At 41.7% G+C, this 24,205-nt stretch overlaps 1 protein-coding gene across 1 annotated transcript; it reads right to left on the bottom strand.

Annotated features, from left to right (window-relative positions):
* Positions 1-721: 721 nt before the first annotated feature.
* cables2b (Cdk5 and Abl enzyme substrate 2b) lies at positions 722-22,881 on the bottom strand. Its single transcript, XM_058052182.1, has 10 exons — positions 22,216-22,881; positions 13,556-13,651; positions 11,364-11,441; positions 9,766-9,868; positions 9,511-9,679; positions 6,328-6,425; positions 4,682-4,788; positions 4,429-4,548; positions 3,039-3,123; positions 722-2,927 (listed from the first exon to the last, which is right to left on the bottom strand). Exons 1-10 carry the CDS (start codon positions 22,866-22,868, stop codon positions 2,781-2,783), a joined length of 1,656 nt encoding a protein of 551 aa, XP_057908165.1. The 5' UTR covers positions 22,869-22,881; the 3' UTR covers positions 722-2,780.
* Positions 22,882-24,205: the final 1,324 nt, after the last annotated feature.

Raw genomic sequence — 24,205 nt, 5'->3', positions numbered from 1 at the left:
CACATTCCAAAAACATGCTAGGTTAATTGGCCACTCCAAATTGTCCATAGGTATGAATGTGAGTGTGAATGGTTGTTTGTCTATATGTGCCCTGTGATTGGCTGGCCACCAGTCCAGGGTGTACCCCGCCTCTCGTCCAAAGACAGCTGGGACAAGCCAAGATATGTTGGATGATATTCATAAATCCAAACTGTTTAAGAGGAATAATCTAATGATTAGTTTATCTGAATGCTTCTTTTCTCTCAGTCTTGGCAACAACTGCTTCCATGAAGGTCAAGAAAAAGTCAACAGGAAGTGGAAAGCGGAAGCGTCGCTTTCTGTCCGGATGCGAGACGTCTCACTGGCATTAAAAAGTTGTGTCACAGTTTTTACGGGAACATTTCTCATCTGCTCAACGGATCTCAAAAGACAGCAAGTCACATTTTTTATTAAAAAAAATAAACATTGGCAGTCGTCTTAAATGGAAGGGTTTTCATTTTTACCAAAATATAAAATACACATTTTCTAAAGTCCTACACATAATTATATGTCATACTGCATTATCATATTGTGTTCCAGGCATACAGTTTGTGTGTTTAGAGCAGGGGTGGGCAAACTTTTTGACTCGCGGGCCGCATTGATGTAACAAAATTTCCGTGGGGGGGGGGGGGGGGGGGGGGGGGGGGGAGGTGGCAGACTGTATATTTTACACGTAACAGTCCACCTGGTATTATTGCATCTGTAAAATTGTCATGCAATCTGCTATTATTATTTATTATTTTATATTTATATTTAAATATTTTAAAAATAATAAAATATTATAATAATTAAAATAAAATTCAAATAATAATTATTATATTATTATTATGTAAAATATGCAAATATAACAATACTATTATATATAATTAATATAATAATTAGCATTAATATAATAAATATAATAATCATAATAGTTATAATAATAATATAATAATTATTATTTTAATTTTTATTATTATTATGTTGCTTGTGTCTCTTTTTTCAGGAGCACTTTGTAAACAACAGACCATGTCAAACAACGAAATTGATACAACCATCAAAAGGTTGGCTCAGGCCATGATGCCAGGTTGTATGTTGAGTTTAAATTAAATACTTTGGAAAGATCGGGCGGGCCGTATTCAAACACTTGGCGGGCCGGATGTGGCCCCCGGGCCGTAGTTTGCCCACCCCTGGTTTAGAGTGTCTGTGCTGGCTAATAAAGTAGGAAAACTATACTATACTTTAGCTATACACATTGTCAGTTCAAAAACAAAACAATAGAAATGTAGCCTAGAATTGACTTAAATGTCACAATATTCATAAATAAATGGAAGACAACGTTAATAACAATAAGTGTGCAATGGCGTCCGACATCAAACACGGGGTCAGTCTTAAAGGGGACCTGTTATGTTTTCCCACACTTTACTGACCCGTAAATGTTACAACGCATTTGGAACTGAGCTCTGAAAAAAAGTCTCTGACTGCTCGTTTTTTTTTTTTTTTAACAGCGGCTCTCTGTGACATCACAGTGAACCGGACTTCCTTATACGGGCGTGGTACAAGCTGTAGGCCTGCCCTACTACCGACTCTGCTGCACTGTTTGGTTTTGGGGGTGTGACCAATCACAGTGGAGTGGGCGTGCCTGAGACGGGAAAAAATAAAATGGAAATCTCAGGGAGTCGAACACAAAAGCATAATAGGTCCCCTTTAAATAAAATAGGGGAAGGCTGCATAGTATCAAGTCTCTAATGTAGAGAAGAAAACTAGACATTTGGAACAAGAAACGTCATCTGAAAGTTTGACATTTCCTCACGTGAATAAATAATAAATCTTAGAGTGTACAAAACTACATTATAGAAAAATATCATCGCTTTTCTTTTTGCGATTTAAAACTCAGGACAACGAGGCAAAGTGCAGAAAGAGCAGAGACCGCTGGTCAACACTATTTCAATTCAACTACAGTAAACCTCGCATATATCGGACTCGGATATATCGGAAAATTCGCTCACAACGGACAGATAAAAAAAGAACCGATTTTTCCGTAATGCATTTCCAATAAAAATTCATTGCATATATCAGATTTTTTATAACGGATTTCGCCTATTTCGGACAAAATCTCCAGTCCCGTTCCAATTCATTCATTCATTCATTCATTTTCTACCGCTTTTCCTCACGAGGGTCGCGGGGGGTGCTGGAGCCTATCCCAGCTGTCTTCGGGCGTAAGGCGGGGTACACCCTAGACTGGTCGCCAGCCAATCACAGGGCACATATAGACAAACAACCATTCACACTCACATTCATACCTATGGACAATTTGGAGTGGCTAATTAACCTAGCATGTTTGTCCAATGTCAACAATAAATGGAGGGTTTGGTATCTGCTGTCCCCTGCTGGCTTGGAGTGCAAAATATAAAGAACCGGTTTGTTTAGATGGATGTGGCACAGTGTCCCTTTTAGAGTCAAGATTCGAAAAACTGGTTCTGTCTGGAATCCTTCAGGACGTACGCGGCGGACCTCACCAACACTTGTTTTGAAGGAAAGCGGCAACCGTGTAGAAAGAAAGTCATCCTCAGTAGGAGAACTACACCACTACAACAAACACTGAACATTTCACAGGAATCCTGTGGAATCTCTGGAGGCTTTTGTATTGCTGGCTTCAGGTTCAGGACCTCACACAGGGACGTGAAGATTACGTGACGCTGTGATTTTTCCCCCGCTTGGTTATCACCCTCCGGCCGCCTGAGAACTTGTAGACAACATCAACGGTAGGTGTGCCCAGGAAGCTATAACTGTTGCTGCTGCACCAGCCGTCTGTAATGTGGCATGACTTTACTCTCCGGGAGATAGAGCGCCATCTCCAGGGCGACCAGGATGGTGAACTCGAACGTTATCAGCTCCCGCCTACTGATCCTGAAGCGTTCCTCCAGCTTCTGCACGCAGCGCATGAAGAAACATGATTAGTACGGTGCAGTACATGCGGAGTACTCTGATGGTGATATAGAGGTGCAACAGGACTTTCAAAATAAAAAGTGTGGGCTTACATCAATCAGGTGTTTCACTTCCTGTTTCTTAAAATCGCTGCTAATCTTAGCAGCCAATAGGATGCAGGCTGCCGAGACCAGCTTCCTGTTCAAAAAGAAAAAAAAACAAAAGCAAAATGTTTATTTCATTAGAACGAAGGTACAAATTAATCAGTAAATCGGTTTAAGCCAGGGGTCTCAAACACGCGGCCCGCAGGCCAAATGTGGCCCGCAGGACACTAGTTTGAGGCCCCCGCCTTGATATGAAAGTTTAATGTTAGTGCAGCCCGCGCAAGTTTGATATGGATGCTGTATGGTATCATGTACCCAGAAAAAATTATTACGTTTGATTAATGTTCATGTTAAAGGTTAAATAACTGTTAATAGTTATCCTCCCTATCCGTGTGGAAGTGGTACGTTTTGGGCTATTTAAGTTGAAAGGAAATAACTTGAAGGCTACCGTTTAGGTCGCTAGCTCTCTAGTTTGCGAGTTAGCATGTGTCTCAAGACCCCGCAGTTGCGCAATATGTTGTAAATAAAAAGAGTATAAATGTGACTATAGTCGTGTTTTGTCATGTCTACAGGGCTCTAATAATGCTTTGTTCATTTTAATCTGAAAAAAATAATTTGTCTACCCACCAACTATATGTGCTTTCTTAAGTTTTTATTATTTGCCATTTTATTATTATTGTTATATTTATTTATTACTCTTATTATTCTTGATTTGTTTATTTATTTTTCATCTTATTTTGTGCAGAAAAATAAAAAATTAAGATATTTGAGAACAGTGGAATGTTTTATCAGAGCTTTTATTGTAGAAAATCGGAACCATAGCACTGAAAAAGTTTGTATATTTTTCTGTTTTTAATAAATTCGTTTTTTGTTTTTTTTTGGAAAACCTGATGCGGACCAGCCTTGCCCAGACCCTAGCTCCAGTGGCCCCCAGGTAAATTGAGTTTGAGACCCCTGGTTTAAGCACTAGGATCACATTTTCTTTTATTACTGCATGCCACCACTAGAGGGCGGCAACGATTCACCGTGATCAATGTACTGTTGACTTTGCAGAGATTAAAAAAAAAGACCAAAAAAACCTAATTTGGGAATCTCTGTGTGGAGTTTGCGAGGGGTTCCTCCCACATTCCAAAAACATGCTAGGTTAATTAGCGACTCCAAATTGTCCATAGGTATGAATGTGAGTGTGAATGGTTGTTTGTCTATATGTGCCCTGTGATTGGCTGGCGACCCAAAATCTCATAGTGTCTCCTGTTATGGTCTTCCTGAGTGTCTGGTGGCACCGCTAGACATGATCACAGCAAACACATTCATCTATATACTAAAACAAATCATATCTAATTATTTAATATTCCGATTAAATGTTCTTCTATTATAAAAAAAAACAACTTTTGAGTACCTGTTTTGTTTATTGAGTCGCCCCTGCAGGACCAGCTTCTCAAAGTAGACAAACGCCATCGCGATGGTGGCGGGCTGCAAACAACAGTCCTCGCCAACCGATTGCATCTCTCTCTTCAGACTGACACACAGAGAAGCATAAGGGTCACGAATGAACGAACGAACGAACGAACGAACGAATCGCCTTCACCAGACGGATGAGATCATACGTGAGATGTGAGGTTCGGTTACCAAGACAGAATCATTCTGGATACCTGCGAATCTTACTGAGGGTGAGTTTGATGTGAGGAAACTTCTCCTTGAAGGTCTCGTTCATGTCTTTCTTCAGGTCTGAAGGCTTCACGTATTCTATGACGGTAGTCTGAGAGATTAAAGAGGAGAGCTTATGAAAAGGAGCAGCGTGACAAAAGCACGCTCGGTGCGGTGCGTGAAGGTTTGAAGGCATCATTTCACAGCCAATTGAACACCACACGGAGGTGGAGAGCGAGCCATTAAACGCATCTGTCCACATATTGGAGAGCCTTTACTTCTGTTTATTGACTATTTAGCATTCAGGAGTTGAACTCTGCGTCGCAAATTTTGAATTTTGAACATTTTCAGAGATTTGGGAGACAGAAAATGTGCATAAATGTGAATATTTCACACATGCACACACGAGAACAGGAACAACAAAGTGGCCATCAGTGGCAACAGAACCCACTTTAGTAAAAATCCTCCGTGATGGATGCGTGTGTCTTCGTACATTTGAATTTATTCCACTTGAGGGATTAGCTCACACTAAGCTGCAGCCTGTAGGGCGCTTAAAGGAAAACTGCACTTTTTGCCCATCCTCCACAGTCCTCATGTGGGACATGAATACAGGTCTTTCTCTTTTCTGTGCGTTCTAAAGGTACAAAAACAGATAAAAAGACACAGCTCATTACTGTATGTTATGGGCCACACCTATGAACGTTATTAAAACAGCTCCAAAAACCTGCAACGAGGCTTTATGCTTTTATATACATTATTTTATACCCATGTATTAACAGGTAATATTTACAGTACTTTTTTATATATTGGTGCTTTTAGGCATTACCAACGGCAACGCAGAGGGTTCTAATTTGGTGGCGCAGCGCGGCGCACCTGCGCATCGGTAATTTAATTTGTGGTGCGCCGCCTGTTTTGGTAATGTGGTAGACTTGGCTGCAACAAACAGTGCGCTTAAGGTGCAGTGAAAGCTTGCCAGCACCGACCTGGTCTATTCTCGGTGCAGGTGAAGCGCGCCCGGCGCGATGTTAATTCACTTGGCATGAGCGCGGTGCGCACACACATCACCGAAACCTCACAGGCAGGTTTACTCAGCGTGTCAGGCACATTCCAATGCAATAAACAATCACAGTAAATATTTCATGTAACCGTCTGGACCAGTGTCTACATTTGTATCTATATGAATTAACCCGATCCAAAACGTTTATCATGCATAATGGGAACCTAACAGCAGCTCAAAGTATAATGAGTTCACATCTCTCAGCCAACCACAAACATCCACGGCATCTGATACAGAGCATACATTTGGCTTCTCTCATGAATCTCATTCAAAGAGAAAAAGAAAAAAGAATTTGAATATTTATTCTTAACATGATCTGAAAAGATGGAGTACATTATTGCAAGAAGGATGAGGAGGCGATACCGGGCGGGACTATACCATCAAAGGTTCTCCTGTATGGCGATGGCAGAGCAGGAATGTAAGTGTCTCACAAGCATGATGCCTGGGTTAGCCTGCTGCTGTGTTTAATGTCATTTTCACTTCATTTACGTACTCCTATTCAAGTAAAATTTGTAACTGTATAAGCGTATAAGCGAGCTCCGGTGGATGAACCTGCGTTCTAGTAGCAGCATATTGGAATACACATGGTCTTACCATGTAGGAGGCGAAGATCAGCACCCGCTTGTGTTTCCCACATGGCCACTGGGGGTCACTGAGAATATTAGGGTCATAGTCAGTCACATCCTCCAGTCCTGGAAGACAAACACACGAACATACACATACACACAGACACATACACAGATAATATTAATATTACTATGCATGTTTGTCTTCTATTTTGAGCGCAATATTGGAAAACTGATTATTTAGTTCAATGTATGTGACAAGGTCAACAATATAGCAAAGTACAGCGTGCATCACGTAGTAATTGCTACACTTATTGGACATGAATGTAACTTATCAATACAGTTAAAAAAAATTCTCAAGAAAATTTCTCAAAAAAAAATTCTCATGGCAAATTTTTGATAAGCACTAATAAGCAACCCAGCCATTAAAAGTCAAGAAAGAAATATTGTTGGAGATTTCCTAGTCCTGTAAAACAGCAGAATCCCGTCAGAAAATACGAGGCTTGATTTCTGTGTTTACATCCATTTTTATATTTATACTTTTGTCAGATATATTGATGATGTGCTGAATTTCTGTAAAATTATACTACAGTAAACCTCGGATATATCGGAAATTCGCTCACAACGGACAGATAAAAAAGAACCGATTTTTCTGTAATGCATTTCCAATAAAAATTCATTGCATATATCGGATTTTTTATAACGGATTTCGCCTATTTCGGACAAAATCTCCAGTCCCGTTCCAATGCATTTCCATTAAATTTCCCTGGCATATATCGGATGGCCGCATCGTGACGCTCCGATTCGCCGAATCGTGACAGGCCGCTATACGACGTCATTTGCAGCGTTTGCAACGTTGCCTGCGCGTCCAGGTACATTGGAAACATAGTCAAGGAAGTGCCTTTTTATAACGGATAAAATCCCATTTACGCATATACCGGATATAAATCCGATATATGCGTAAAACGGACATTTTCCGGTATACGCATATAACGGATTTCGCTTATATCGGACAAAACCAGTGGGAACAATTGAATCCGATATATCCGAGGTTTACTGTATTATTAAGTGGTTTGCAGTCAGAGCCAGCAAGGCCTTCTCTGCTGGCCTAAACACTATAATTCGCACTGTCCTACATTTACATTTATTTATATTCATTTATTTCCAACAGTCTCCACTTACGTACTGGATTTGAAATTAAAAGCCGACATTTTAAACAGATAAATCGCTGTTTTATCAACTCTTGGCGAGACAAACCGGAAGTCGGTGTGACCAACCACAGCAGAGTGGGCGTGCCGGGAATACATTAAAACCGACCGTTTTCACAGGAAGCACGAAATCCAAGCAAATACAGGTGGATAGGTGCAGATTCTGGAAGAACTAGAACGCTTTCCGTGCTGGTTATTGTGTGTAGCTGCTCTACAGGAGTCCACAATTCAATGCAAAGGGACGTAAAATGAGCACAATAGCTCCCCATTAAGTAAAGGTAGCTACAGTTAGCATAGCTAATCTATGTTTAGCACAATTTTCAATCAGATCTTGTTGATCTAAACTGATCTAAGGGTTGTTCTCTTTAAAACACGTCAGCACCATTTCATTGTATAATTCATCTTACTTTTGCAAATAAGCAAAATAGTGCTAAAGGTAATTTCTGTTTCACGAAATGAGCCAAACCAATACAAAAAAAAAATAATGTACTTCACAGTACTCAGTAGAAATGGTTCCGGTGACATAATACTGTAAGTTAATATCTGAATGTAACGAGTTATCAAAATAGCAGACATGTAATGGAAGCAACGGCGTGACAGTGAGGACATACACGAGATTAGACTAAAGCCAGACTAATATGAGGCTCTGTCACTGCGGTGTGTTTGCATGTACCAAATGAGACGTGTGGCGTATTTACGCCCCTGCACAGCTGCAGCACTACTTTCTATTCATCCCTCCATTCTGTTTGTTTTCGCTCTTACCATCCTTCCTGTGTTTTCACACAGCGATCACACGGTGCTTTTGGTGGAATAAAAAAAAAAAAAAGAAAACAACTTCAACGATTTGCATTTGCTTAAATGTCAAATTTTGGTCTGACTCAGGAAAGTATTGTAAAAATACACTCGGGGGGGAAAAAAGTATTTGGCCATGTGATCAATGCGCCTACAGGAAGAAAAAAATGGAGGAATGGGGTAGAATTCTTAGGTTCTTATGGGTAGAATTTCTGATTAAGATGTTGGAGAGTGTCTATGGCAGGGGTCTCAAACACACGGCCCGCGGGCCAAATGTGGCCCGCAGGACACTAGTTTGAGGCCCCCGCCTTGATATGAAAGCTTAATGTTTGATATGGATGCTGTATGGTATCATGTACCCAGAAAAAAATTATTACGTTTGATTAATGTTCATGTTAAAGGTTAAATAACTGTTAATAGTTATCCTCCCTATCCGTGTGGAAGTGGTAAGTTTTTGGCTATTTAAGTTGAAAGGAAATAACTTGAAGGCTACCGTTTAGGTCGCTAGCTCTCTAGTTTGCGAGTTAGCATGTGTCTCAAGACCCTGCAGTTGCGCAATATGTTGTAAATAAAAAGAGTATAAATGTGACTATAGTCGTGTTTTGTCATGTCTACAGGGCTCTAATAATGCTTTGTTCATTTTAATCTGAAAAAAATAATTTGTCTACCCACCAACTATATGTGGTTTCTTAAGTTTTTATTATTTGCTGTTTTATTATTATTATTATATTTATTTATTACTGATCGATTTTCTTTATTCTTGATTTGTTTATTTATTTTTCATCTTATGTTGTGTAGAAAAATAAAAATTAAGATATTTGAGAACAGTGGAATGTTTTATCAGAGCTTTTCTTGTAGAAAACGGAACCAAAGCACTGAAAAAGTTTGTATATTTTTCTGTTTTTAATAAATGCGTTTTTTGGGGGGGGGGGAACCTAATGCGGCCCAGCCTTGCCCAGACCCTAGCTCCAGTGGCCCCCAGGTAAATTGAGTTTGAGACCACTGGTCTATGGGGATCGCGACTGCACCCTATGAAGATGTTATCGTTATTTTGAGCCATCGCAAATCGTATCGTATTGTGAGCTACTGTGAGTTTCTCAGCCCTGCATCCGATTCTCGATGCGGCCCACCCTCACCTAGACTCTACCTCCATCGGCCCCCAGTGGAATTGAGTTTGAGGCCCCTGATGGAGACATTGTGTTTCTTTTTACCTAGGTCCAATCCCACGGTGCTGTTCAGCCTACTCGGAGGACAGCTCCTGCCGGGCATGCTGTGAGCACTCCTGGATAGGGTGATTTGTAGCGTCAGGTCGCTGGTGGAAGACGGCTTCTGCCTCACCAGGGCGTTAGTGGGGTACAGGAACTGGGCGTATGACACAGACTGAGGCACAAAGAAAGAGAGAGTGGTCAACCGGTTAGTCTGATGCAGTATCGGCAGCCATGTTTTTGTGTTGGGTGTTGATGTACCCTGCCGTAAGTATCCAAGTGGAAACCCTCCAGTCCCATCTCCAAGGAGGTGGAAATATTCCCAGATGAATGTCTCCTCCTGGGGTGGTTCAACATCGGGTCGCTAGAGACAGAAAGCAAACAAAAACATTCAGTCATTTTTTTTTTAGAGCCTGCCTTTAAAAAGTGTCTTAGACTTTCACAAAACATCCACATCCTGTCACATGATAGCAGTTTCTACACTCGGAGGTGTGAAGCTGTCCTGGATGACTGTACTTTGATGTAAACAAGCTGATGATCCTCAAGGGCAAATTCTCTAACTAACTGTGAAGATCATTTTTTTTCCACACAATTAGCATTTTCCTGTCGTGTTGTTTGAATATTAGTTCACTTTTAACTTAATGAACGTCATTCTTATTATAATTCTCCATTCTCCTCTTCCTTTAAAGACTGTAATGATAACCTTGTCCTTTCTCAAAATGTCTGACACTCTTTCAACATAATCGTCTGCCTGCACCTTCAGCAATGCTAAAAAAAAAAAAAGGACAATTCGGTGATTCAGACTGTGATAAATCATATCTTGAAGTCTTGAGTCAATGTAACAACCTCGGCAGTTTCCACCTGCTTTGTGGGGGTGCTTGCACTTTGGAAGGCACCAAGGTCAAATGAGCCTCATTTGTCCCGCTTGCACGACGGCCGTGGCGCTTGTGTGGAGATGATACATAAACTCCAGATGTGTGTCCAGATGCTTACTTTTACCCTAAAATGTATCCTTAATTATATTTCATTACATTAACCTGATGAATGATGTGTTTCATAACACCAAAATATGTGCCTACCAGGTAGTTAGACATTCATAACTTTCGTTATCGTCATTGCACAATAACAGGAAATGTCGTTGCCTGGCTCCCGTGTAATAATAAATAATAAATAATAAATAATAAATAATAAATAATAAATAATAAATAATAAATAATAAATAATAAATAATAAATAATAAATAATAAATAATAAATAATAAATAATAAATAATAAATAATAAATAATAAATTCATTCATTTTCTACCGCTTTGGTCGCGGGGGGTGCTGGAGCCTATCCCAGCTGTCTTCGGGCGTGAGGCGGGGTACACCCTGGACTGGTCGCCAGCCAATCACAGGGCACATATAGACAAACAACCATTCACACTCACATTCATACCTAATAATAAATAATAATAAAAAATAAAAAATAAATAATGTGGAGAATAAATAGATGACATCAAATAAGAACAATGTACAGCGTAAACAGTAATTGGTACAAATAACTTAGAATAAATAACAATAATTTAAAGTTTTGGTTGTGCGTGTGGACATGTAGAGGGGCTTATTTGGCACTGAGCAGTCTGATAGCCAGGGGGAAGTAGCTGTCTCTAAACCTGGTTGTTCTACAGCGCATGCTGCAGAGCCTTCTCCCCGACGCCAGGCGAGAAAACCAGTCCATGCTGGGGGGGTGTGTGGGGTCAGAGTAGATCCGACGGGGTCTTGATACGCAGCGGGTGTTAGCATACAGTTTGGACAGGATTCCTTTTAGCCTCATATCTGATGAGAGTGTGTGTGTGTGCATGTGTGTGTTTGACTACCTGAGGTAAAAACTCTCTCCGTACGGCAGGACGGAGAAGGCGGCACAGAGGGACCTTTTAGCACATATCAGCACAATCCTGCAATAAACAAAACGAACGTTAGCGGTTCCTTTAGCTTCGTGGTGTCAATACCACAACACGCTGTCACGAAAGTCAATTACATAACATGCACATGTGTGTTTGATGAAAAGTTTGCAGTCATTATGTTCACGCTCATAATCCAAATAGTGTGTGAAAACATACACAGTGGATGATGTTCATGATGGGTAACCTTTCACTCCTATTCATTCATCCATAGTCCAAATTTATAGAGGTTCTTTGGGCGAGTGAGAACCGCAAAAGAAAATGTATGATCATGAGCAATACCAACGTGGGTGTGGATACACGCACACACGCACACACGGTCACACACACAGAAGCACTTAGTTCCCATGATGCATGGGAAAGTCAAGAGGAGGCGGTCTCTGGGGAGTTGATGTGACTTGGACGGGCACGCCATCCATCCACACGGTCATTTTAGTCCAAGTCGTGATGTGACACTGGGGACATTTTAGGCTATGAAGAATAACAATCTAACCCTAGGAACTACACAACACACATATTCACACATTAATAGAAAACTCTGAGTACTGAGTACTGAGTTTGAGTAACTTTTCTGGGGTCATTTTACATAACTATGTTAACTATGTTCATAACAATTTGGAGTGGCCGATTAACCTAGCATGTTTTTGGAATGTGGGAGGAAACCGGAGTACCCGGAGAAAACCCATGGGGACAACATGCAAACTCCACACAGAGATGGCCGAGGGTGGAATTGAACCCTGGTCTCCTAGCTGTGAGGTCTGCGCGCTAACCACTCGACCGCTGTGCCGCCCCACGCCGTAAATTAATAATTTTTTTTTTTTTTTTGAAATTTGACTTTCCTAACCCTAACCCTGTGAGTGTGAATGGTTGTTTGTCTATATGTGCCCTGTGATTGGCTGGCGACCAGTCCAGGGTGTACCCCGCCTCTCGCTCGAAGACAGCTGGGATAGGCTCCAGCACCCACGCGACCCTTGTGAGGATAAGCGGTAGAAAATGAATGAATGAATGAATTAATGAATTAATGAATTAACCCTAACCCTGACCCCTAACCCTAACCCCTAACCCTGACCCCTAACCCTAACTGTATTTATTGGAAAATGAATTACCTGCCAGCCAACTGCAATTGCATTTTCATGCTTCAATGTAAAAACCCTTAAACACAAAATCCAAGCAGTTTTAAGTTTTGCATTTTGTTCCCTGACTGAAAATGAACTAAACCATGACCTGAGGTACGTACGTATTGAACGGCGAGGGTCGTTACCTACCTACACCCCCCCCCCCGAGGCTGGTACTTTATAGTTTTCACAAGTCTGTTCCACTTTCAGTGTCTTTTGTGTGCATTATCATCCCCGCTTTGTGACGATGTAATGACAACTGATTCACAGCAGCGCCACTGCTCGTTTGCCGGATCTATTTTAGAACAATCGGGCCTTAGCCTTAGTCTATTATTATCGAACGAGTAATTCCTGTTACTCTGACCCAGACGTCTGATTTGTTCTCTCTGCAAGGAAGGACAATAATAGAATATAGTGGATAAAGAGTTCAGCTGAACATAATGGAAATAGACAAAGCAACCGCTCAGATCTTCAAACAAGCATAATACAGGATTGATGTGGTAATGGTAATGGTAATGGTAATGGTAATGGTAATGGTTTTATTTCAGTTGAACATGTCCAAAAGGAGTAGGAAGAAGCAAAGCTTATTGAATCCTGCCCCTCCATCTGGTACTTTTACAATCAGTAACTGTTACATTTGTTCACTTCCTGCTTTCCATAATACAGTTTAAGGTTTTTTTGGGTTTTTTTTTTAATAATGTACCTCGTACCGAAGTAGGAGGCGATATGAGCATCCAATGACATAATGGGTACCATAGTAAGTGTCAATATAGTGTATATAATATTTATATGACAACATATTCTGTACTATAGTAGGACCGGCGACTTTCTTGTTGAATGCCGTTTTTTTTTGTCTATTTCAAATCAACAACATACTCCGATGCACCGACACACTTGGAGCAGATGGACAATGCCAATGACATTAAACGCACCATTGTCTTGATAGTGTGTGAGACGGTTTGGGATGTTTGAGACGGTGTTTGTGCGTCTCACCTGCTGCCCCTCGTGTCGTACTGCTTCATGTTTTTAATGAAGTGGATCTTCTTGGCGTGCCGTGGTCTGGGAGACCCGCCTGACAGGTTACGAGTCCTGAAGGAAAAGAACGAATGAATGAACCACTTTCAAATCCCAGACCAAGCACCAGAACAGTCCCAAATAACTGGCATATGTGAAAGGTCTAATCCAGGGTACGACCCTTAGTCAAAAATCGGCTACAAGAGGTGCAATGAGGTGTTTGTCCGAGTCGCGGAACACTCCCAGTGGTACGCATATTGCCATAAGGGGGTACATGGATACAAATGAAAAAATAATTATCGCTGAACGCTCAAAATTACAAGGGTGCCTGAACACAGCGTGAGGAGACGGCAGCAGGAAGGAAACAGATCGGCAAGATGTTCCTTGATATGGGTGCATCGTATCGACAATAAGGCCAAAGTCGCATTTCAGCCTGTGGGCCATGACCCCAGAACAAGGTGGCCAAGGTGGATGGGTCTTGGCGGCCGTGTGGCGATTTTCGCAACAAAGTGGACTTGGTCCGTGGTTATCACCAGGTTCCTTTGCACACTGACGATGTTCCTAAGACTGCAGTAATTACCCCGTTTGTAGCTTTTGGCCTTAGACGACATATTGGTGGGGCGTCCTTCAAGCTGAGGAACACTTGGTGCACCTCGCACAGGTTTTCGGCCATCTCGATGAAGACGGCTTCATCGTTAAAACACGCCCAATGCCAGTTTGGCTGCCGGTGGTACATTTTTTGGGGTCACCGTATTTCATCACAGGGTGCGATTCCATTGCCTTCCAAGGTACAGGCGATTTTTCCCACGCCGGGCATCAGTTAAAGGGGATCTATTATGGTCATTTTTCAGCCCATATGGTAGCGAGGGAGTCAAGCTGAAGCTTGGGGCCATGGTTTGTATTCCAGGTTTTGGGGGTGTAACTGTTATGTTCCACCTTTGTCATGCCAAATAAGCCTTACTTACATTATTATTATTTATTTTAATTATTTAAATTATTTGGGCAATTTACTGTTCACGCTGCACTTTACATTATGTTGTTCATATTTGGTGTCTATTCTATCTATTTATTCTCCACATTATTATTATTATTATTATTATTTGTTTTTACTTATCTTCTTTTGTGTCGGTTGTTATATGGGAGCCAGGCAACGACATTTCGTTGGCAATTTCACTACTGTGTTTTTGTGCAATGACAATAAAGGGAGTCTATCTATGTAGTGGTTTTGAGCAGACTCAAAACAGCAGTGCTTAAAATTATTGTTAAAAATAAAAAGACATCTTGTCTCATTCTCGTGGACCCAGTCTTGTGAGTTGGGTGTCTACAGACACCCCTATTGTTTTGCATTGCAAGTCAATGAAACAATGCAAAAAGCTTTATTGCTGTGTCGGCATCGTTCTCATCTCCAACTAAAAGTGACCGTCTGCTGAAGGTCGCGCTCGGAGCCACGTTTGATCACAGTGCTGAACTCGTGGATTAAAACAGAACTTGACACAAAATCAGGCCAAGGAAATCGGCTCAATGACATCACGGCTGTTATGTAACATTCCTGACATCAGCACAACATACACAGACGCACACAAACAAACAGCACCTGCATTGAGTCAAACCGCGCGGCGTACACGGTATACTGCATTTCCTGCTAATGTTCAAAACATCTCAGCATCACGATTGCACGTTTATTTTCACAGTAGCAGTAGATAGCTAATATTGGTAATACAATCTGTACTCCACTAATGGTATCGGCTACTTTTGGAGTGACCTTTTCACGACAAGTACTATCATTTTTAGCATACCTTAATACATATTTCTGCACATTTTCTGCAAACACGAAAAAAAATAATAATTATCAGACAATCAAAGAGCCCAGAGACACCAGAGGGAAGTGCATGACCTTCTGCTAGAACTGTTACACAACTAAGTGTGATCACTTATACGCATGCGCGCACGTGCGCGCACACACACACACACACACACACACAAGCGTCATCTGTCGCTGTTTTCTGTAGCTGACCCAGAGATTGTGCACCACATGTTTTTTCAAGTTATGTTATAACGGCTGCTTAGCGTCTTAGCAGTCACCTTTCTCCCCTTAAGAGAACCAAAACTATGTTTGAGGATTCTATCTTTGGCGTTTCCCGTAACCTTTGTCACATGCCAAAATTTTCTCACACATTATATTTCCACGGGAATCAATCATCATTCCACAGGAGGCTCAGGAATGTTCCACTTAAGTTACTACAAATATGTCGCGTTTTTATTAGAACGCAGATATCAGCCTGTACATGACTTTTTCCAACATTTTTCCAGGATGTATTATAGTTATTTTATTTGTTTTGAGCAAAAAAAACAACAAAACATTACTGTGTGTACGAGGCGCTAACACTAACTAAGCAAATACACAAATAACGATAAATTATAATAAAATAAATAGAATTACTGTGAAGTATTGAAATCCAGTATGACAACAAGTGTTTCAAGAAAGCAGTCAAGCGGCACGGCGGCCGAGTGGTTAGCGCGCACACCTCACAGCTAGGAGACCAGGGTTCAATTCCACACTCGGCCATCTCTCGTGCATGCGTGAGTTTTCTCCGGGTACTCCGTTAGGAAGGTTAGGAAAGCTAGGTCCATAGGTTGTCCATAGGTATGAATGTGAGTGTGAATGGTTGTTTGTACGGGGTACACCCTGGACTGGTGGCCAGCCAATCACAGGGCACATATAGACAAACAACCATTCACACTCACATTCATACCTATGGACAATTTGGAGTCGCCAATTAAGCACGGCGGTCGAGTGGTTAGCGCGCAGACCTCACAGCTACAAGACCAGGGTTCAATTCCACCCTTGGCCATGTCTGTGTGGAGTTTGCATGTTCTCCCCGTGCATGTGTGGGTTTTCTCCGGGTACTCCGGTTTCCTCCCACATTCCAAAAACATGCTAGGTTAATTGGCCACTCCACATTGTCCATAGGTATGAATGTGAGTGTGAATGGTTGTTTGTCTATATGTGCCCTGTGATTGGCTGACCACCAGTCCAGGGTGTACCCCGCCTCTTGCCTGAAGACAGCTGGGATAGGCTCCAGCACCCCCCGCGACCCTTGTGAGGAAAAGCGGTAGAAAATGAATGAATGAATGAATTTACGATGTGGTTCAGTTGGTAACCTGAAGGTTGTGGGTTCAATCCTCTGTTCTGCTGTCATCATGTCGAAGCATCCTTGGGCAAAATACTTCGGTCTCATGTGCTAACAGTGTCAAAGAACTTGAAGGTGGAAAAGCGCTATATAATACCGTATATCATCTCCAAAAACATGCTAGGTTAATTGGCAACTCCAAATTGTCCATAGGTATGAATGTGAGTGTGAATGTACCCTGCCTCTCGCCCCAAAGACAGCTGGGATAGGCTCCAGCACCCCCGTGACCCTCGTGAGGAAAAGCAGTAGAAAATGAATGAATGAATAAATGTGTGTCAGAGTGTGTGACCTTTCGACATGTTACTAGACCCCTGGTACTGTACATATAGTACAGTATATAGTATATGGAGGCTCCTTCCTTCAGTCAATGATGTGAGTTTCTACGACAGTGTCTGTGTTCCACTGAGAACCATTGTTTTTGTAGAGAAGTCTACCGTCACAGATCAACAGTCACGCTGCACTCCGCATTACTTCGGTTTGGCTACGGGGGGGGGGGGGTCATACATTACAAGAAGTGTCTGAGCGTGTGATAGCTTCTGTCTAAATCTGTCCCAGTATCTGATCAGCAGATCCGTAGCCACATTCTAATCAGCATAACCGGCAGCGGACCTCTTTCATGAGAACCAACCGCCTACATTTCTCCAGGATGTTGTGGAAAGTTTCCGTCAGAATGGAAAAATCTCTGCGGCTGTTGTTTTGATAACGACGCAAACTGGCAACATGGACACAAATATCCCCGAGGATCCTGGGAGCTTGGATGATGCATTCTGGCGCAAACTGGTGAGCTACAACATACAATCAGGGGTGAAATATGGCGATACCGATCATGTAGATTGAGTGTAGGTTTTGACATTTGTTTATGATGAGTGCTATTCGGGGCTGCACGGTGGTCGAGTGGTTAGCGCGCGGACTCACAGCTAGGAGACCCGAGTTAAATCCCACCCTCGGCCATCTCTGTGTGGAGTTTGCATTTTCTCTCCGGTTTCCTCCCACATTCCAAAAACATGCTAGGTTAATTAGCGACTCCAAATTGTCCATAGGTATGAATGTGAGTGTGAATGGTTGTTTGTCTATATGTGCACTGTGATTGTCTGGTCACCAGTCCAGGGTGTACCCCGCCTCTCGTCCGAAGACAGCTGGGATAGGCTCCAGCACCCCCCTTGTCCCAGTCCCTTGTGAGGAAAAGCGGCAGAAAATGAATGAATGAATAATAATAATACATTTTATTTATATAGCGCTTTTCAAAATACTGAAAGACACTTTACAGAAGAATGGAGTTGAATAAAAGCTAGAAGGATACATTAAAATACAACATTAATTTGTTAATACACAGCTAAAACAAGAGTAAAGCGGGGCACATTAGTCAGATATAAAAAGTTAGATATTAAAAACAGATTTAAAGAGGTGGGTTTTTAGTTGTTTTTTGAAACTGGGAAGGTCAGGACAAGCACGGAGTGAACGGGGCAAAGAGTTCCAGAGGGTGGGGGCAGCGATGGAGAAGGCTCTGTCACCCCAGGTTCGATACTAGATAGTACATAGTACTGTTAAGTGTATTTTGCTCAACTATATTAAGGAAATACTCCTTCAATGGAGAATAATGTAGCAGTGTGTACGAGTGTGTGTTTGTGTGGAGTGTGTATTAAGGGCGTGGAGGGGAATTCGGTTGTGTTTTCACTGGAGGAGGGGTATGCGTGTTTAGACACACCAAGACATACAGATGATGTCAGACAGATTCCATGCTCTCCAAGTTGCTTGTCATTGTTACATGTGTAAAAAAAAAAAAAGTGTGTTGTTGTCAGGAGCGTGTCTTTAACCCAGAGGTAGGGAACCTATGGCTCGGGAGCCAGGTAGGGCTCTTTTGATGACGGTATCTGGCTCTCAAGCATTTCTTACCACAATAAAAATGTATTTTTGCTAACATTTTAAAGTAAACATCACAGAAATCACTGTTAAAAATATTAAAAATCAACAACTTTCTTATGCATTTTAATCCGTCCATCTATATTTTCTGCTGCAATACGGCCGACCATATCTATCTTTCCTGATGATATTTTCCAGGTCAAACACCAAAACTCGATTATTACTGGGTAATGCGGTATTGTACCTCGGTCATTAAGATGTAAATGTAAACTTTCCTCCTGTAGTCAAATAGTCACCTAGCTAAAGCTGCAGAACCAAGCCTTCCAGCAAAGATGGCCAAAAGAATGAAATATACTGAGTACGGTGCAAAACCATGCAGCAGCAGAAGTTGCATTAATGGCAGCAAGTATTTGATTTATTATTGGACACTGCGCTGCTCACAAAAGTGTGCTGGCCACACCCCCCTTGGCGTGGGGTAGTGTGCCTGGTCTACGTAATTAGAGCCCATGATATCTAAAACTGTTGGTCTTACATAAAAATGCACACATTTTATTGCGTTCAATGTTTAAAAAAATGTATATGGCTCTCACAGATACACATTTTAAAATATCTGGTCTTCATGGGGGCGGCACGGTGGTCTAGGGGTTAGCGCACAGACCTCACAGCTAGGAGACCAGGGTTCAATTCCACCCTCGGGCATCTCTGTGTGGAGTTTGCATGTTCTCCCCGGTTTTCTCCGGGTACTCCGGTTTCCTCCCACATTCCAAAAACATGCTAGGTTAATTGGCGACTCCAAATTGTCCATAGGTATGAATGTGAGTGTGAATGGTTGTTTGTCTATATGTATGTGCCCTGTGATTGGCTGGCGACCAGTCCAGGGTGTACCCCGCCTTACGCCCGAAGACAGCTGGGATAGGCTCCAGCACCCCCCGCGACCCTCGTGAGGAAAAGCGGTAGAAAATGAATGAATGGTCTTCATGGCTCTTGTAGCCAAAAAGGTTCCCGACCCCTGCTTTAACCCAATCAGTTTTCTGATCTAGGCAACATAGTTATTAATTCTACTCACACACATATATATCCTCTAACCACTGACAGTTTCCGTGATATTGAATAAGGCTGTCCTCATCCCAATTAATCAGCATTAAAAACATGTATTGTATTATTTTGGCCTGCATCTAAAATCTCAGAAACTCTGATAAAAGCAGTCCCATTCCTGTCTCTCCAATTCTCAGCAATTCTATCCAGCAGTGCCCAGATCGAGCCCACGGGATCACAACAAACAGCGTGTTGTGATCATGCTAACAAAGTAGCAATGTGTGTGGCAGTCAGAAAAATATGTTTTCCTGTGGTGGTACAGAACGAGGGAAGTTTAACACAACCAACCACGTCGATCAATGGGTCGAATGTGGAACTCCGCTACAACAATAGCAGCATCATTTGGGCCGGCGAATCCATGCCAATTGTGCCGTTTCCAACTCAAGATAAAAGCCAGATGTGCTTCGGTTTATATCCAGTGTGAGAGTCTTTCAGTTGTGGTGAAAAGATTGAAAATATTTGCATAGTGAAGATATGACTTTGACCCTATATCGTGCATGGTACACGTTTACAAGCACGCATGACAACGTAATTAGCAACAGCGACGCAAGCGAGAAAAATAGATGCCAGCTGGTGGAACATTTAGCCATTTGACTGATGAGCTGTTATGCAAAGCTAATTTTCAGAGCCTCGTGTTATGCATAAGTAGGTTAAGCGGTGTTTAGAGCCGTAGGGTTGATACCCAGCCAAAATGGTGACAAAACTGATCCATCGGCTCCCGCGGCGGGACAGCACGTCTGAGCCACACGTGTACTCGCATACGTCCTTATATGGTGAACAGATTCACTGGGTTTATACTCATATTCTCATGTCGTATGTTTATATTTGGACTATTTCAGTTAGCAAAGATAACCCAAATATTTTGCACTTGTGCGCCACAAAACATTGTCTGACTTTATGTTGTGTCTGTGCGGTTTTTAACCGCCCCCCCCCAGGTTCACTTCCTGGCTACAAAGCTGTCATTTTATAGATTGTGTGTTATTCATCGACACGCTTCACTGCTGTCAACAAAAAACTGGCTAGTGTTATCATAAATCTCATAAAGGGGACACATTATGCTCATTTTTATGCCCTTTGTATTCAGTTGTGGACTCCTACACGGCACCACAATCAGAACCGGCACAGAAAGCTTTCTAGTTCTTCCAGAATCTGCACCTATCCCAGTTGTATTTATTTGGTTTTCGTGCTTCCCGCGAAAACAATTTGTTTGTTTTAATGTATTCCACCCAGAGCCCGCCTCCAGGCAGACCCACTCCGCTGTGGTTGGTTACACTCTCAGGTGCTTCGAAGGACTTCCGGTGTTGTGCCGCTAGCGGCAAACCCAACTTTAAAGGAGTTGTTAATAGACAATAGATAATTTATCTTTTAAAAATGTCAACTTTTAACATACAGCCGTATGTGTTGGATCCCGAATACGATCCGAAAGTAGACACTGGACAGTGCGAAGTTAATCAAGAAAAGAGGTTACTTCAAAACATCTCTCAGTGATAAGTAGCTTTAGCATATTAGCGTTTTGTACAACATCGGTAACATGTAATGTCGTGGGGACTACCAGTGTTTAAAAAACTTAAAAAAAACATTAATTGTTGTGGGAAATGGCTATCAGCAACTACCTCCCTGTATGCACACTCTATAATGCTACACAAACAAGCGCTTTTGTTCCATGACTTACACAAAATAAATAGTTAGGACACGGATAAATTGTTATTTACGGCTTGCTCTTCTGACTCTTCCACACGACCCAGTAACGTTGGAAAGGCGTCAGGCTTCAGCAAGATTGTCGGCTACTTCGGCTGCATACCGGCCCATGTTTGTTAAAAGCCGACATTTTAAAAAGATACATCGGCGTTTATTGGGTTCGCAGATAGAGGCACAAACCGGAAGTCCTTTGTAGTACTCGGAAGTGTGACCAACCACGGCAGAGTATGCGTGCCTGGAGGCAGGCCGTGGGCGGAATACATCAAAACACACCGTTTTCACGGGAAGCACGAATATAAACACCTGAATTGGTGCAGATTTGGCTACAATGTGTGAATGTGAATTCAATACACTTGTCAATAAAATGTGTCTTAATCAAAACAAAGACCTCTAAACTGAGACGAGATGAACGAGATAGCGGAGGTCAAATGTCAAACCAGTGACTGACTAGTAGTGGACTGCAGTTATTTCTACCATCTTGTCTGGCCTCATAGACTCACAAGTCTGGGAATCCTGGTTTGAACCGGTGTAGAAAGATAGGGTGAATGTGAGTGTGAATGGTCATTTGTGACCAGTACAAGGTGTATTCCGCCTCAAGAGTACCCAAGTCAAGAGTACCCAAAGTACTCTTGTATTTCTCATGAGGATAAGCAGTATAGAGAATAAATGGTTGTTTGTTCCGTCAGGGAAACATCAGAAAGAGATCTAGTACACTAAAACTTTAAGATAAAATGTGGAAATATTTGATATAACGCACATTAAAAACAAAGACAAAAAATAGGTGTTCCCACTCACCTTTGCCTCAGTTCGGAGGACACAGAGTTACAGCTCGCTACCGACAACAACGTGGAAGACTTCCGCGGTCCCACTGGCGACGGCAGAAGGCTGCTGTTGGACGCTGAAGGCGAGAGAAGGTTGCTGTTGGCGGCCAAAGAGACCGAGTCTCTGCGGTGGCCGAGCAGCAGCTCCGCGCTCCCCGTGTCGGAGGGCAGGACCAGGATAGGCGGCACAGCGAGGAGCCCCGCGCCCGCACGCTGCGTCGTGGATGTTTTCACGTCCACGCAAGTGACGGAAGCCGACAAACCAGAGAACGTCCCGGAGCTGTCATTGTTGTTACAAGTCTCCGCGAAGAGTCCCGCAGCAGCGGAACCGAGTCCGCCTCCCTCCCGGTCGGTCTCTTTGTGCTGGCGGTTCCCTCCATTCTCGGACGAGCTGCTCTGAATCTGAACCGGCCGCCCGTCCAAGGAGATGTTACTCAGGAACAAAAGAGCAGCCTGTCTCCGGTTTGAATTCTCGCGGTTCCTCCGTATTTGCTCCCCGGTTTGTGTTTTCTTCGAGGCCGATATCACGGTGCTGTGCTGGCTGCAGGCGGAAGCAGCAGCAGCAGCCGCGGCCGCCGCCATGGTGCGTGTCCCACGGAGGAAGACAAGCGGGGAAGCAGTTAACATTCACAACTGTCAAATCCCTTTTACCCGGCGCGAGACGGCTTTAAGCCCTTCTGTCCTCCCATTGGTTAAAATGTGGTGACGTCATGACGTCGCGCCACGGAGTATTCCGGGAGGACATGACGCCACCTTTTGGCTATACTATACTGTATACTCACGGATAAACAATATCGTGAAGTTTACTTTATAAAGTTGTGTTTTATGGTTGTTAAAGATACAAAAAAGGGAATGTCTCTAAGATTACAATTGTCCGATACAAAAAATATTTCAACTTATGGCGCCAAAATAATAAATAATAATAATAAAAAATAAAAAATAAAAAATAAAAAATAAAAAATTAAAAATTAAAAATTAAAAATTAAAAATTAAAAATTAAAAATTAAAAATTAAAAATTAAAAATTAAAAATTAAAAATTAAAAATTAAAAATTAAAAATTAAAAAAAAATACATAAATAAATAATACAAATAAATAAACAAAATATAAAAAATAATAATAAACTTATGGCACATTTACTTTTATTTAATAAAAACGAATATCTAAAAAGAGTATAATAACAGTAACAATGCATTATTTTGTTATATCACAAAATTATTACAACAACATAACAACTACACAATATACATAATATTGTGGGGTTGAATTATACAACCCCCATTGTAAATTACATTTATTATTTTTAAGTACCAACATTGCAAAAAAGTTTATAAACTTTGAAAATGAATAGAATTTACAGTATATATACATATATATATATATATATATATATATATATATATATACACACCTACAGTAGAGAAAACACCAAAACACCAAATATGACAAAATAAACATTATTTATGTATGTATTTTAATACGGAACATTATTTCTGACCGGTAAAACTGTATTTATTTATTTATTTACTTTCAAAAAGCTCGATATTGTTTTCATCAGTCCCCCTGCTGCACATCTATGGATCAGTCTGCCAAGAGCATTAACACCGCCATTGCACCTCTGCCTGACAGCACCATTGATTGGCTGTTGGCACTTTGTTATGAAACCTCACCGGATTTTCTCGCCGCTGATCCCTCCAGTGACACCATCCCTGAGCCTGGTGCGCCATGCAGTGTAGAATGACTTGCAAGCTGCTAAATATAGCCGGAGGGAGAACGGTCCACCCGGTAATCCTCTGTATGATGGGAGCTTATCACACACATGCTCTCTGATCGCACATATCTGAAGCATGACAAATGAACTCAACTATGATACACACAATAGGTGTGTATTTTTCCGGGTTACTTCTTTGTTTTGTTTTTTATTGTCAATATTCAGACAATGAAGAAAGTGACAATGAGTTAAAT

Source organism: Doryrhamphus excisus, chromosome 16, assembly GCF_030265055.1.
Source record: "Doryrhamphus excisus isolate RoL2022-K1 chromosome 16, RoL_Dexc_1.0, whole genome shotgun sequence".
Taxonomy (NCBI): domain Eukaryota; kingdom Metazoa; phylum Chordata; class Actinopteri; order Syngnathiformes; family Syngnathidae; genus Doryrhamphus; species Doryrhamphus excisus.
The sequence above is the reverse complement of the archived record's forward strand: the minus strand, read 5'-3'. Positions and strand labels throughout refer to the sequence as shown.

Bases quoted from the DNA above. Each gene is read 5' to 3' on its own strand.
- cables2b (XM_058052182.1), bottom strand. From the start codon at position 22,868: ATGTTAACTGCTTCCCCGCTTGTCTTCCTCCGTGGGACACGCACCATG. The intron at 9,680-9,765 runs GTACATCAACAC...TTTGTGCCTCAG, and splicing joins ACTTGGATACTTACGGCAGG to TCTGTGTCATACGCCCAGTT. The intron at 3,124-4,428 runs GTACTCAAAAGT...CTTTTTGAACAG, and splicing joins CGACTCAATAAACAAAACAG to GAAGCTGGTCTCGGCAGCCT.